Below are 17,139 nucleotides of genomic sequence, written 5' to 3'. Positions count from 1 at the left end.
TGGCGTATTTTATCATAAGTACCCGTGAAGTTGTACTTAGTAGTTTGGTTCAGCGTGGGGAATATCTCTATGCCCAAGTATTTAAAATGTTCTACTATGGGGATATCAGCTGGTAGTCGTACCGCCTTGGCCAGTTCATTAAGAGGTAGGCAGGCTGATTTGTTCCAGTTAATCTTAAAACCTGACAATTTACCAAAGTCGTCGATTATCCTCAATAATTTTGTGGCCGACCGGGAGGGGTCGTCCATGAAAATCAGCAGGTCATCCGCATAGAGAGCAATTTTGTGTGGAGTATTGTTGACCATTATGGGGACGATGTCCTCCGATTGCCTAATAAATTGGGCCAAAGGTTCGAGGGAAAGCGCGAACAGTCCCGGGCTCAGAGGGCAACCCTGTCTAGAAGATCTGGAGACTGGAAAGAGTGTGGAACAGTTTTTGCCTGTCAGTATCATCGCAGACGGCGAGGCATACAGGACTTTAATCATATGAATAAAACTCTTTCCAAGACCCATGACCTCAAGTACCTTCCACAGGTATGACCACTCAAGTCTGTCAAACGCCTTCATGGCATCCAAAGACAGAACTGTGGATGGAGTTGTATTGTCTTTACTGTTATCGATTACATGCAACAGCCTCCTAAGATTATCTGCAGCCAGACGCCCCGGGATAAAACCAGTTTGATCGCAGTGTACCAATACAGACATAAATCTCTGCAGGCGACGGGCCAGCACCTTGGCAAACACCTTTAAATCGGCCCCGAGAAGACTCAAGGGTCTATAGCTACCACAATCATTGGGATCTTTGTCCTTCTTGAGAAGTAAAGAAATCAACGCCGTTTTGACATCTCTTGAGAACTCCCCTTGTTCAATAGCGTAATTGATCATATCGAGCATCAATGGACCCAGTTGGTCCCAGAAAGCTAAATACACTTCGGGTGGAATAGCATCCCAGCCTGGTGCCTTACCCCTCTGCATTTCAACAATCGTCTCCCTCAATTCTACGAGAGTAATCGGTCTCCCCAGTTCCTTGGCCTCTTCCTCAGAAATGTGGGGTATCTCAAGCCCGCCAATGAACGATTCAAATTTAGAGTCATCAAGATTACCCTCTGAGCTATATAACTGTGAGTAAAACTCTTTAAAAGTGTCATTGATCTTTTTCGAATCAGTAGTGACTGCACCCTGGCTCGTCCTAATCGAGGGGATATCCGAGAAATGATCATTTGAGCGTATTTTCATTGCCAATAGATGGCTAGGTCTGGAGCCGTGAAAATAGTAATTTTGTCTTGTCCTATGTATCAAGAACTCAGACTGTTGTTTAAGTATGGAGTTTATTTCTTTTTTGACTATCTTACGTTGTGTGTTTAGTCGTTCATTATAGTTAGTTTGCAAGGATGCGTATAGGTCCGCATATAATGATTCCAGTCCTTCTAGCTTTTTTGACCGGGATTTTCGCAAATTGGAGGCAAATAGTGTGACATGACCCCTGATAAATCCTTTCAATGCGTTCCACAGGACCCTAGGGTCTTCTAGTGTGCCAACGTTGATCTGCAAAAATTCAGCTAGTTTACTCCTGAACTCAGAACAGAAGTCATCGTTCTTTAGCAAGGTCGAATTAAAATGCCATCTGGGAGCTCTTGCGGAGAGCCTGCCAAAGGTTGCCGTAAGGAAAATCCCCTTGTGGTCTGAGAGAGCCAAGGGAACCAATGAGACATCGAAACTATCAAACATATTAGGGGACGCGAATGCATAGTCAATTCGAGAGAAGCTTTTGTGTCTGGCTGACAGGTGAGAGTAATCTTTGAGGGTGGGGTTGCATAAGCGCCAAAGGTCTGTGAGCCCCGTGTCTTTGGCCCACATCCTAAGGGCCTTAGAGGCCCGTTTTTGGTCGCTCGTTTCAGAGGGCCCGGACCTATCCATCTCCGCATCCCACCCACAATGAGAGCGTATCCATTAAGTTCCAACATATTCTTCGTGATTGTATTATAGAACGCTGAATCAAATGTGTTAGGAGCATACAATGCTATTATAGCCATCTTCCTATGCAAGAATTCAACTTTTGCTATAGTAATCCTTCCCTCCGTGTCCGACCATACATCCAAGATTTTGATATCAAGGTTACGTCTTGTAACTATGACTACTCCTTTCGTCTTATCATCGGCTGAGGATGAGGAGATAACGTGATATTGCCGATTTGCCAGTCTTGACACGTCACCTACCAATAAATGCGTCTCACTAAGGAGAGCAAGGTCAATATTTCTCCTCTTCAATAGCCAAAGGACACTGGCACGCTTGTGTGGGGCGTTAAGCCCTCCTGCGTTCCAAATTAAAATATTCAATTTAGCCATGGTCGAGCTTGTATAAATGCGTAGAGAACATACCAGTGCAGCCAGGCTGAGTACAGAGGTGCTGATGCCGGCGGGCCCGGACGGTCAATCCCAGGAGTTCAGAGGAACAATTACACACATATAAGACAACAGTACATAAAACACATAAAAATACCACCCCAGCTACAACCCCCCCTCCTTCTACTCTAAACCCTAACCCCCCCGTCCTATTATAAGGCCCCCTATACCCACTCTCCAATCCCCACCCTATGCCCCATCCACTGAGGATGGTCATCTTCCTATCACTTCCCACTAGAGACATGGATCAATAAGACGCTCCCCACTCCAACCCCCCTCTAGATAAACCCCTGAGTAAACCCCCACTAGTCCAATAAACACAAATAATAATAAAAATTAAATTCAATAAAGATATCGGTCGAAACCCACCTGAGCCCTGGCCCCAACATGAGACAACCATAATGGTAAAAATAGCCATTATTAAATAATAACTCCACATCAACCTGCAGCCAACTATTTCCGAATCTGCGCTTCAACGTCGCATTGTTATAGCCTAAAAGGGTATAGGAAAATTCAAAACAAAATTAAATTAAAGCACCCCAGCCGATAGTCTAAGGCAGGATCGGGTCACAGGTTAATTGTGCAAAATTGTGTGAACAGTGTCAATTAAACAATGACAAAAAAAAAAAAAAAAAAAAAGGAAGGAAGGGAAAAAAAGGGTTATGGTCAAAGTGCACCCCTTTAGCTGTCCCTCTGATCAGGCACAACGGCTGAAATGACATAACCTATGTAAGAATAGAATTAAACACATTCATTAATTAATCAATCCGGGGATGGTAATAAGCAACACCTGACACCACCTGTTATCATACATTGTTTCAATAAAGATATCGGTCGGAGCAGTTAGTCCAAGGTAGGATCGAATCACAGTTAAATTGCTCACTCAAATGCCATTAAAACAGCGACAATAATTATTATATAATTACTCAGCATCAACCCTGTAACCATCTACCTTGGAGTCTGCATATTAATGTCGCAACGTTATAGCATAAATGGATCACGGAAAATTCAAAACAAAATTAAGGCAATTCAGCAGTTAGTCCAAGGTAGAATCGGATCACATTTAAATCGCGCATACAGATGACATAAAAACAGCGACAATAAGAAAGAAAAAAGAAAGGAAAAGAGGGTCATGGCTAAAGTGCAGGCCATATAACCATATAGCCATGAAGTGCAAGCCATACCCGACCCAACCTGTTATCATATATTGTATATATGCATATTCAACCGACCTTGGCTTCTACTATGGATCCCAAAGCTCAAAACAACCTGGATATAAAAATAAAAGCATACCAGAAGTTAGTTAGGGATTCGATCACTCTTGAATTGTGCAAACCAATGTCCCTTTGAACAGCAACAGCAACCAAAATACGTAACCATTAACGGGTCTCGAATGTCTCAGCGCAGACTATAGACGAAGCCCACTGGCTATCCCGAGGCTAGCGCGTAAGCTAGTGATGAATCCGGATAGCACGTTAGCCTATTATGTACATTGTTCAGCTAGCTCGTTAGCTTCCAAAGAGGCGATACACAAGTATGACCATGAGGTCAGCTTTAGCAAGTAACGGAAGTCATTGGGAAGCCCCGCTAGTTGGATGGGCATTGGGCAGTTAGCATGTCTGGGCATGACAGCAAGTATTTGTGAATAGTCGGCCTAATCAATGTATATAGGCCCAAACCGCCAAGTCACTCACCCGCCATAGATATCAAGCAACAGACTCGGGTATCTCCGCGAGATATTCCTTCGCTTTAGCCAACGACCAAAACAAACGCTGACCACCGACCTTCTCCAACACAGATAATTTCGCGGGAGCGAATAACGTGGGCCTCAGGCCTAGTTTCCATAGCTTAGTCAGGACCACCTTGTATTCGCCTCTCTGTGCTTGAACCTCCGGTGTAAAGTCTTCGAAAATGGCCACTTTGTGATCGCCAAGCCTCAGATTACCCCTTCTGGTACGAGCCGACCGCATGATGAGTTCTCTTTGCTGGAGTCTGTTCAGCTTGACTATGATGGGCCTCGGCTCTTTGTTCACGCCGGGAGAAAACCTGCCCGCTCTGTAGGCCGACTCACAGATAGGGGGCGAAGGGAGGACGTCCGTCCCTAGTATTTTCTGCAGCAGTTCGGGCACGGTCTCAGAGAGACGGCCTTCGACGCTGGTCTCCGGTACTCCAACAATCCTGACGTTGTGGCGTCTATCCCGGGACTGCATCTCCTCCATTGCCGACTGTAGTTTGTTGACTTCAGCCTGCCTAGCCAGCAGGGCGGATTCGAGACCCGCCATCTTCTCGCACTGTAATGATACCTCCGTCGTTAGCGTGGCTAGTTCGTTAGCATTAGCCGAGGAGACAGCGTGCATCGTCTCCATCTTGTCTGTCAGCGGTACTACCGCCAGCCGTATTTCTTCTGATATCTCACGACGGAGGCTGACACAAAAATCCGCCAACACTTTCTTCTGTGCTTCAGCGATGCGTGTCTCAGAGTCTGCGTGTAGCTTGGTCATGACCAAGAGCACAGCTTCGCTTAACTCCCCGACAACGGGCGACGGTGCGGCCAGGCCTGGCGGTGATGGTTTGCTGGTTGGTGCAGTCATGGCTCTGGTTTCCACCTGTCATCGTAGAAAGTCGAAAAAAGTCGATGAATGTATACTAAATACGACGACCTAGCAAACAGATAAAAAACAAATAAAAATAAAATAAAGACTAATGGGGAGAAACGTATATTCAGCACGGTAGAAGGGAGCTCATGTGAAACACGTCTACTCCATGATCGCTCAGCTCCGCCCCCTCTGTAGTCTTTTAGTCTTATTAACACTTTGGTTGCCTTGGGTTAAATTCATGATATACCATAGGTTGCCGGCTCTATTTGTCTATGGAGAAGTACCCCTTCTTTGCATGGCTATAACTTTTTAAATTCTATTGCTACATTGCCATTATTAGGGCCCATTCAAAGTCCTATATGTATTGTTCATTGTGTAGCAACGTTAAACTTTTTCATTCACATATTCATAGTAAAGTATGGTCTAATGTATAAGTATGTTTTCATCTCTTTCTGCAGCTTTCTCCAGAACGTGATCTATAGCCCCAAATGCATTATATTGATGATGCAATACAGTTTTATGGCAATCAGCGCGATATAAAAAATTCCAACTAGACGTACTTCTAGAAGTTACTACACGTCATCTGATGTTGACCGGATGGGCTAGGGGGCGTTTATAATTCCGTGGGCAGCGTTATACCAATCATCTAATGTGGGTCAAATGTTGATAATAGCAGTTAGTATCGAAGACGGTAATGTTACACGCTGAAACTCACCCCAGTCTCCGCGCGCCGTTGGGCGATCATCGTAGAGTAGAAGTCTTATCATTATGGGATGTAAATTTACCCGGTCCATCTCCAGCTTATATAATATATACGTCCAAATCATGTTGTTTATCGAGTTATTGGCAATCGATCACTGTGTAGCGTGACGAGCCAGAGTCCCGGGACCTATAGCGAGTGCCCGGAAGTACTACGGACATCTAGCACAACCTCTATGGCACATCCTGTTAAGCGATTGCGCCGATCGGCCACCAGATGGCGCTCCTGAACCGCCAGAGAGCTCAGTGGGTCCTGCTGGTGGATCTCAGGCCAGCGGAGGGGACATATGAATCCGATCGCAGATTTTTGAAATATTGATATAAGGACGCTGTACAGCGTCCTCCGGCAACTTGAGCATGGCCAGCAATGACGTCTAAACACGTTTCATGGCAGTCAAAGTGTTAACTAAAAGATTTTAACAAAATAAAAAGCAGCAGCACTATTGCATAACTGAGTCATGTTTGCTATGTATTTCTTTCTTTAGGGGAGTAGGACATTTGTTTCACAGTTTTAGCATGATGTTTTATAGATGGCTAAGTTAAACACAGGTTTTTGTTTTTAAGAGGGGGGGTTTGATTTGATTTGATTGAAGTTTATTTCAAATATGCAACACAACAAACAAACATCAAGTACATCAACACCTCTCGCGTGTGTGTGTCTTTATGCAGATCTTTATGCAGTTTTGAAGCACCTTGGCTTTGTTTTGAATGCACTTTGTTGTAGTTATCCTACAGAGAAAAGAAAATGCACTTGACTTTAATGCACATTTTGTTGTATGCAAAGAGAAAATGTTTAAATTGTACAATCTTTCAGCAATCAGTCTGGAATTAGTGTATGCATTCAAAAGTGCTGAATAAATGTTTTATGGGCCCATAAGTGATTATTAATATTATTTAAGTTAAGTTTTGCCATAATCATGTCCTTTGCCATAATCAGGTAGCCAAAAAAAAGCACAAAAATACATTATATATATATATTTATATTAATCATTTTCGGCCTTTCGGCATTCGGTTTTCAGCCAACTGTTTCCTATTTTCGGTAGCGGTTTCGGCCAAAAATTTCCCATTCGGTGCATCCCTAATTATTATCATATTTTTATTGTTGTGTAGTAAGTCTAGTTTGGACTAATAGTCTAGTTTTCACACAATATTAACTTCTGTGGCTGCTGATAATGGCTTATCCTCGTTTTCTGGTGATGATGGACCTATGTACAGGAATGTGGGAAGGGCCAATTGTAGGCTCGCCACCACTGAGCTTTTAATTAGAAACGTCTGGCCCTCCCCATCCGTCTGTATGTAGGTCCAATGTCACCAGGAAATAAGGATTGGCTTATGGAGTTAAAAAACATCAGGAAAGACTAGGTTTACATAGTTGAATTATAGCTTTTATTTTCACATAACAAAAGAAATCACTGAAATTATAGTTACAAGAAATGCACAACATAATTTGTCCTTTTCCTGTAAAATCAACTGAAGAGCTGCATACTGAAACGGCACACATTGTGTAACGGCCAAAATGGATTAATGTGCAGTGGATTTATGTGACCAGAAGGTGGCGCTTCTTTTATTTATTTATTTTTATTTGTAGGAGGAGTTTTGACCCGGAAAAGGGCAATGGTTTTTGACCGCATGTACGACGCAGGTCTCAGGTCGAAATGTTTGTATCCAATTAGATATCGTATTCATTATCATTTAATCAGTATAAGGAACAAAAACAAGGATATTCTGTTTGCACGGTGAAGCAAATAAATATCATTTTCCAAGTAAGCTGCATGCATTGTGTCATTGGGACAAGGACTGTTTGGTATGAGACCAGGAATATAACGGCGCGTCAGCCAGTCTAACTACGGGATCACGATTTCTCAGTAGCTCCGTATAAGACGGGAGCTCCTTTAATACATTGTATAACAATTTGAATGAGAACTGTCAAGTTCATGCTATGCCACAAATTAATTGGCACACTAACATAATAAAAAAAACAAGCAATACTCTCAATAAGTACATTGTATATCATATTTCACTGCTTCATGTGTAACACTGTTTATGTGAGAAATGGCAATTACTGGCAAATGGACAAGACAAGCTGAATGACATAATTCTCCGGGATCGTTTAAATCTGTTGTTTTGGTGCATTCATTTAGTCTATGATAGTGATGGATAAAACAGCGAGATGGGGATCCCATTCAACTCAGTGTCAGCCGAAGTGAAAGTTTCCACACTTGGCACAAATGAGCGTTCATGTACTACACAGTGAAGTGATCACCCTTCCTTCTTTTATAGTTTCCTTGTTGAGAACTCAAAAATACGTCTTGTTAAGTCCATGAGGGCTCAGTCCACAGGTCTGTTGCTTGGACATTGAATTGGGATGTAGCCTTTTCAGGCTCAGTCCATCTGCTCTAACTGAGGTGTCGTCCATCAGAATCTCTCCAGAGGTAAACTTCTGCCTTCCATCTTATCTTGTTTTATCTTCACGTTTTATTTCTTTGGAAAGCTTTTCTTGCATTTCTTTTTTAGATGTAGGGCTTGGATTTCTTCTTCAAATGCATTTACCAATGTCCTTAACATCCGTCTTTGTCTGGCTACTCACACACTAACAACGCGTGGCTCACAAGAGGAGTTTTCAAGGGGCAACGTCTAATCCACTGTCCGTTAGGGATGGGTACCTTTCACATTTAAACCGATACCGGTACCGGTACCTGTGAATCGATACCGGTACCCAACGGTACCTTTTTTCGGTACTTTAGTCTCAAGAAATTTAATTTACCTACCTCAGTCGTAAAAAAAAAATCCAAACTTCAAATAACTACAATTTCGACAGTTTTCGGCTTGTCATTGCTCCGACTGCTTTGTTGTTGAATCAAGTCAAATCCTAGGTAAGCATATATTGTGCGTGTGAACGTTGACATGAAAAGAAAAAAGTTAAAAAAAAAAAAAAAAAAACGGTTTCTCACTTGATTCGATACTCGGTAGTACCGACGTGTTTCGGTTCGGTGCCTCAAAAGTACCGAATTCGGTACCTGTTACAAAGGGTCAGATTAAACCGAATATATATATTTATTACTTGAGATATATTGTATAGTATTTGTATATCGTCTGATATCCCTTGTATATTCTTTGTACATATACACGGAATATCCCTTTACCTAGTACAGGCCAGACCATAATATTCGTTCTCCTATTGGACAGCGATCCCCTAGGCGCCACGGCCATACCCCCAATGTCTAGTTCAAAGTCACCGCTAAGACATGTCTCAACATGCCCAGATTTGCGCAGTAATACGAGACAGAAATAAGGCTGGTACTAGATTATTCACCTTACGTATAAATACGGCGCAGGTGGATACAGATGCACTTGGTAACTAAAAGCAGAAGCCTTCACCACGATACAACGTGCTGTGAAGTGGGCCCGTTTTGCCCCGAAATAGAGCCTTGAGACCGCGTGCGAATTGATAGCTGAAGTGTCAGAGTTTAACGCTGTATCGTCGAGTTCGACCTATTCTATTATTAAGTAATAGTCTATTATGTATAGTGTATCGTGCGGCTACCGTTCTACAGTGACCAGCATTACCAACGTTTCATCGTACCGAGCTAGTGTGCTTATCCAGGCTGGGCGGCCTAACCTTGTGCCGTCATCCGAGGAGCCCTAGACGAGAACCGTGTGGATATGTACACTGGATAACCTACACCGACGACTACAGAGCCCTTTTCGGCTGGATTATATTGCTTTGGTCCTGTGGCTGCTGGAGCAGAGAATCGTCTACCCCCACTACCGTGTGGGATTTACCCTGTGAGGAGCACCGTCGAGCCCGCCTCTAGGACTCTGAGGCTGGCTAGCTTTCATCCATGCGGCAGTGCATACCGGAGAATAGCTGTTGCTTTGTCTACGGATCAAGGGATTATTGCACCGTCTCCTGTACCTGGAGTCTCCTTATTCCTCGTTGATCCAGACTTTTGCTACCGACAAATCCTCTCCCCTGCTGGCTTACAACCGGAGGGAACCCCCCTAGTATCTCCAGCTGACCTACGAGTGTACCTTATATAATTCTTATGCTACAGGTGGTATTAATTATCCCCTTCGTAATATGCTCATGGACTTACGCTCTTGACCTATTCATGCACATTCTTCGCCTTACAAGCGCAACTCTCATTCTTAATAAATGTAAGATAATCTTGGTGCTCTTCTTTTTATTTTTTTTTTGGTCTTTTTCCCCCTCCATTTTTCCTCCGATTTTCTCCCATCCCAATGTTAGTCGTATGCCAATTCCCAGTCCCTTCCTGGTCGCTGCGCACTTACCCCCCACAGTCAGATCACCTGGGAGAGTGGAGGCTACCACGTGCTTCCTCCGACACACGTCCAGCCAATCACCGCTTCTTTTCACCTGGCAGCGCGGATTCTTATCGAGGGGGCGTAGCGTGTGGGAGGACCACACTATCCCCCTCGAGTCCTATCCGCGCTTAGCAGGCGCCCCGACCGAACTGTAGGAGTCGCTGTTTACAACGACCCGGACCCACCCCGCCAGCTTCTCCCACCCTCTAATACAGCCAATTGTATTAGTGCAGACGGCCAGCCAAGCTGGTGACAACCCCGGAGCTGTGAGCTGGATTCGAACAGGCGAATCCAGCTCACAGCTCCGGGGTTGGTGACGAACGCAATCTCCGCTCGGCCACCTAACCGCCTTATCTTGGTGCTCTTCTAATAAATATTATAAACAGTACTTTCTTGTTAAGCCGTGTTATTGTGTGGGTGTTCATCTCATATACATGTGTACTGTATGGCCAGTAGTAATGTACATAACTCAGTAGTGGTTTAATGATACCATACTTATTCAATACAGTCAGGGAATTGTACCCCTCAGTTACAGTACCCATCCCTACTGTCCGTGGTGCTGAACTGGACAGTGGAGAGGTGCTGAAAAGTCAAATTTCTCTCTCTCCAACATTCAATTATACAAAAACAAAGACTGAAACTTATATCTATCTATCTATAAACAGAGAACGTTTAATTCTCGTATCATAGAATTGTTATGCATTTTACTAAATTGACTTGCCAATTGGCAATATATTAATATTGTGTGGGCCAGATGGTAAGCTTTGCCCGGGCTGCCAGTTGACATTGCATGACCTTATAGATCCACAGTCACTCACTCACTCAGTTTCCCCTCATGAAAATCTGTCCTCATGCTTCCCCTTGATGAAAAAGTAACACAACCGTCCATGTGGAGGGTCTAACAAACTTTGAAGCGGACAGGAGCTCAATGGCGTGTGTCAAGCTAGTGACAACAACAAAAAGAGTTTCGGTCAGAATCTTTCAAAATAAAAGCTGCAACAAATATGTATTTTCCGCTTTTTCTGGATGAGATTATAACTCATTGTTGTTGTTTTTTTTTAACCCCCTTTTTCTCCGCCTGATTTTTCTGTGCTTTTTCCTCTCATTCAAATTGAGTCGTTATGCCAATTCCCCCCTCCCCTACCTGGTCGTTGTGCGCATGTGCCCCCTACTGGTCGGTCTAGGGAGCCCTGAGGTCTACCACATGCTTCCTCCGACACATGCGGAGACAGCCAGCGGCTCTCTTTTCACCTGGCAGCGCGGACTCTCATTGGTGAAGTGTAATGCGTGGGAGGTCACGCTGCCTTCACCACTTCCTGTCTTTTGCTGTGCAGGCGGCCAGACCTGACCTGTAGGAGTCGCTGTCCACAACGCCAGATTACCACCCACGACTTCCCTCCCGCTAACTCAGCCAAGCGAGTTAGTATGACGGCTGGCCCAAGCCGGAGGCAATGCTGACACCTGGATTCGAGACCGGAGTCTCTTGCATTAGTGATGAGCGCAATCTCCGCTGCGCCACCCAGCCGCCCTACCATTGTTGTTTTTCTTAAAGCAATGTTGTCAGTAGAGGAATTTCAATCAATAAACCTACATTTTCTCACAGCAGGTACAGCGTTTTTTTTTTTTAAGTAAGTAAGCATGCTAAGTTGTTGCATGAGAACACAGTTTGATACAAAAAAGATTATAGGAGAGAAAGTTATATACAAATATACTGGAGCAAAGGAAGGAGAATGAGAGAAAATAAAGATATGAAAGAGAAAGTAACATACTGATATCCTGATGGTCTGTGGGCTCCTCCTTCAGCACAGTGGAAATATCCTGATGGTCTGTGGGCTCCTCCTTGGGTGGGTCTAGCGGGTCCTGAGCCTCTTCCTTTTTAATCATCAGTAGGTCGCTGGGTGGATCTGGGACAGAGGAAGACAGACACTAAGTATTTATATTGTGCCAGTATTATTAACTATGTATTCATACTCCAGTGGTCCAGGGTTTTTCCTGCATATATCGATTCCCGGGCAGCCTCCATATAAATAAATAAAATAAAGTGTAATCCTTACTATCAGAAAAGCCCAGTCCTCTGTGCCTGAGAGCAACGGTCTAAAGTACATTCATGAAAGATAATGTAGTTGCTTTGCTGAAAAATATACAAAAGCAAATTATTTTTATAAATTAATTAAATTGTCTCATACAGTAAGTATGTCATTATACAGATATCTCTGTACACATCATATCTACAATTCATTATGTATGTGAATGCTCCACTTGTTTTCTCTACTCTCCTGTATAAATACTTTGTTAGCTCACCGTTCTTTAGAGATCCAGGGCCTGTAACCCAGGTCTCTTCATGTTGCTGTAACCAGGTCTCTCCATGTTGCAACATTCTGTCAGTAAACTCTATTCCATAATCAAAGACTCTGTTGTCCGCCTCAGTGAAAAATATCTATATAAATAATACTGAATATATAATAGTCAAATTAGCCTATTCCACATAAATATCAAATACTTCCATATGTTTACCTAAAGGATAATTCCAGTTTTTCCCCTCATTTGACATTATAGCAAAGATTGAAAAGCTAGACAGGCCAGTTCCTATCTACCCAGTGCTGCCAATGTGCTCCACAAGGACAGCAGCTTCAGAGGCAAATTCAGAAAAGTCCAGTTTTCTACCCAGAAGACAACACTGATTCTTCTTCATTTGTGATTCAGTGGTGGTTGGAACACAGACCCATTATTGTGGATGAGAGACATCGCATCCAAGGGATAAAAACATGATAAAATGCAAGCACTTGAGCAAGACACTGTTCTTGAGCAAGACACTTAACCCCTAATTGCTCCCGATGAGCAGGTTGGCACCTTGCATGGTTGCCTCCGCCGTCGGTGTGTGAATGTGTGAGTGAATGTGTGAGTGAATTTGTGAGTGAATGTGTGAGTGAATGGGTAAAATGTGAGTAACAAATTGTAAAGCGCTTTGGATAAAAGCGCTATATAAAAAAGCAGCCATTTACCATTTAGTCAAGTCGGCTTGAGGTAAAGGCATGGATCTGTTTTTCAGCTTCTTTTTTATTCATAAACGGCCCTACCTTAGCTATATTTCTAAGGTGGAAAAATTATGTTTTTGTCACCTTGTTGATGTGTGATTTAAAGCTTAGGTCTGAGTCTATTATAACACCAAGACTTGTAACTTCGGGTTTGATCCAAGGAGTAAGTTGCCCCATATTGCTCTGTAATATTTCTCTTTTTGTTATAGGACCGACTAGTAGGATTTCAGTTTTGTCCTCATTTAATTTGAGGAAGTTGTTCGTCATGTGTTACGGAACGGGAGTACACCCTCTATCTCTATGTATCATACCCAGAGGTGCGTTCCTCATATCAACTCTGATTGCACGCACGCTAATGACGCCACGTGCACGCTCGCTCCCGGCGCGTTCGCTCGCTCCCGCGCATAAATGTTCCCTCGCTTAAGCACAGACTAAAGACAGTGCCTAATTGCCTCTACGAATATAATGTAACACATTTCATTCACAAGTTAGGTGTGAATGTATCTGAGAACGTCTTTAACACACCTGACGACCGGCGCTATTGATATGTAAAGTAGCCCAGGTGGGTACTTATAGCGAGTTGGCAAGTGCAATCCCATCCCATGAAGAACGCATCCCTGATCATACCATCGATTCTGGAAAAGATTGTGTTGAGGGCAGTGTTCATTTTTGCAGCTATTTTAGTTTTAGTCTTAGTCATGTGTCAAGTGCTCCTTTTTCGTTTTCATCATATTTAGTCATCTTCATTTATTTTTCGTTTAGTCAGTTTTAGTCAACTAAATGTCTGAGCATTTTAGTCTTAGTCAGTTTTTGTCTCAATTTTGTCTTTTTTGTTTTAGTCTAGATTTAGTCGACGAAAACGGATGACATTTTTGTCTATTTTTAGTTAACACTTTGGTTGCCTAAGGTTAAATTAATGATATACCATAGATTGCCAGCGCTATTTGTCTATGGAGAAAGTCCCCTTCTTTGCAGGGCTATAACTTTTTAAATTCTATTGCTACATTGCCATTATTAGGGCCCATTCAAAGTCCTATATGTATTGTTCATTGTGTAGCAACGTTAAACTTTTTCATTCACATATTCATAGTAAAGTATGGTCTAATGTATAAGTATGTTTTCATCTCTTTCTGCAGCTTTCTCCAGAACGTGATATATAGCCCCAAATGCATTATATTGATGATGAAATACAGTTTGATGGCAATCAGCGCGATATAAAAAATTCCAACTAGACGTACTTCTAGAAGTTACTACACGTCATCTGATGTTGACCGGATGGGCGAGGGGGCGTTTATAATTCCGTGGGCAGCGTTATACCAATCATCTAATGTGGGTCAAATGTTGATAATATCAGTTATTATCGAAGACGGTAACGTTACACGCTGAAACTCACCCCAGTCTCCGCGCGCCGTTGGGCGATCATCGTCGAGTAGAAATTTTATCATTATGGGATATATTATTACCCGGTCCATCTCCAGCTTGTATAATGGTATATACGTCCAAATCATGTTGTTTATCGAGTTATTGGCAATCGATCGCTATGTAGAGTGACGAGCTAGAGTCACGGGACATGTACCGAGTGGCCGGAAGCAATACGGACGTCTAGCAAAACCTCTAATGCGCTTCCTGTTAAGCGCTTGCGCCGATCGGCCACCAGATGGCGCTCCTGAACCGCCAGAGAGCTCAGTGGGTCCTGCTGGTGGATCTCAGGCCAGCGGAGGGACATTATGAATCCGATCGCAGATTTTTGAAATATTGATATAAAGACAACGTACAGCGTCCCCCGGCAACTTTAGCATGGCCAGCAAAGACGTCTAAAGACGGCTCCCGGCAGTCAAAGTGTTAATGGAAAAAAACTTGTCAGAAGTCAGAAATAGTCAACATGGAACATTTTCTGATTTAAATTGCGTATTTATTTTTTAACCTAGGGGAATCTGAATCGGCGGCACAAGTGATACACAGGAAGTATATGTTGGTGTAGACATGGTCCAATGTATTGTTGCTCCTACAGTATATGTTGGTGTAGACATGGTCCAATGTATTGTTGCTCCTACAGTATATGTTGGTGTAGACATGGTCCAATGTATTGTTGCTCCTACAGTATATGTTGGTGTAGACATGGTCCAATGTATTGTTGCTCCTACAGTATATGTTGGTGTAGACATGGTCCAATGTATTGTTGCTCCTACAGTATATGTTGGTGTAGACATGGTCCAATGTATTGTTGCACCTACAGTATATGTTGGTGTAGACATGGTCCAATGTATGCATCAAAGAGAGCATTACGGATGTGGTGACGTTGTTTCTGACCAGAGAGACGACACTGAACTCTGTCTGTCTGTCTTCTGTGTCTTTCCTTTCTCTCTGCCATGATTGTCTGTCCTCTCTCTGCTGTGTCTGTCCTCTCTGTCATGTCTGTCCTCTCTCTCTCTGCTGTGTCTGGCAACGGTTTATTCTATAACAGGATACTGTAAACTAAGTAAACAGAACACACAGTAGTACTAGTAGTAGTACACACTGATTGCAATCTGCTTGCATAAAAACATATAAAATCACATTCTGAGGTCAGTGTTAAAGTGCCACATGGAAGAGGTCTGGTTAGTGGTTAGAGTTAGAGGTGGTCTAGGTCTGGTTAGGGTAACTTAGGGGTAGTTAAGCATTCATTATAATTTATTATTATTATTTAGATAGATGGATGTAAAGGGCTAGACCAACTCTTAACCCCTATCCGGACCTAGACCACCTCTAAGTCACAACCCTAACTTAGGGGTTAAAGTTAGAGGTGGTCTAAGTCTGGTTAGGGGTTAGAGTTAGAGGTGGTCTAGGTCTGGTTATACTGATCTGATACCAGTGCATACATAAAAAAAAATTATATTATATAAATTATACAACTTTTTTTCTTTTCTTTTTTACAGCTACTGTTTTATATATACTGTTTTTTAGTAATAACTAGAAAGTAATGGTATTTATTCAACAACAGGTGATTGTATTAGTATTAGTATCATTAAATGACAACTATGCTCAACTATGCTTCACCCACGGAAAAGTTGTTGGCACATTGGTTCCACACGGACATTATACGTTGTTGCGCACTTCCTATCCAGTCGGCTCCGGTTCAGTTAGCTCCTAGCAGAGGCACTGTTGTGATTTTTAATGCAAAATAAATATTCAACATTCTCTTTTGAAACTCCGCCTCAGACTCTTATCATTTGGCACTAAAAGCTAAACATTGTCACCGGTATGGCTGTCTGCATTATGTCATTAATTGTGTGCAGTTAGCCACATTAGCGTGAGCTAGCTTAGCCACTAGCTAACGCGATCTAGATGGAAATACAAACAATGTAACATTACTGGTGAAAAAGTTATTTAGCTTGGAATACTCCTTTGCCAACTTGCTGTACTTTGCTTGCAGGTCTGCAGCTGAATTATGAATAGTCCCAACTTTAGCCAAAGTAACGTTAAGCTAAAACTAGCTTTTCAAATAGCTCCAGCTAATGCTAATAACACAGAGCTCCCGTCAGCCGTCACACTGTTCTGTCGGGACGATGGCATTAAGAAAAGTTATAATTAGTTTGTCTCGTCTTGTTTTAGTCAACAATATCAACATACATGAAGAGAAATTTCGTCCTGGTTTTTATAAATTAAATTTTTGTGTCGTCAGTTGTGGTCAACGATATTTAATAAACTATTTAGTCTCGTTAGCGTCACATGGTATTCAATAACGTGACGTCACGTCTCGTTGTCGTCATGAAAAAAACCTTCGTTGACGAACATCTTTCGTCATCAATTTAGTCAACAAAATTAACACTGGTTGAGGGTCTATCGGTTCTCATGTTGCCTGCAACTTCCTGGATGGAAATGAATTCCAACAGTATAACAATTTAAAAAAACAAAATCTCAAAATTGCCCAAGTCAAGAAAAATAAATAAATTATCATCATTATTTGTATTTATTTATTTATCTATTTATCTATTTATCTATATTTATCTATTTATTTATTTATTTATAATGTGTTTTTGGT

The 17,139-nt window shown here is 42.4% G+C and overlaps 1 protein-coding gene across 1 annotated transcript in view; it reads right to left on the bottom strand.

Moving 5' to 3' along the window:
* LOC311244195 (uncharacterized protein) overlaps positions 1 to 17,139 on the bottom strand; it is a 75,289-nt gene that overhangs the window by 46,799 nt on the left and 11,351 nt on the right. Inside the window, exon 3 of the mRNA XM_084333602.1 lies at positions 11,853 to 11,987. Coding sequence (XP_084189728.1) covers positions 11,853 to 11,987 — 135 coding nt within the window. The remainder of the gene's footprint in view (positions 1 to 11,852; positions 11,988 to 17,139) is intronic.

The sequence above is a fragment of the Notolepis coatsorum genome, assembly GCF_963971535.1.
Source record: "Notolepis coatsorum genome assembly, chromosome: 1".
NCBI lineage: Eukaryota > Metazoa > Chordata > Actinopteri > Aulopiformes > Paralepididae > Notolepis > Notolepis coatsorum.
The sequence above is the reverse complement of the archived record's forward strand: the minus strand, read 5'-3'. Positions and strand labels throughout refer to the sequence as shown.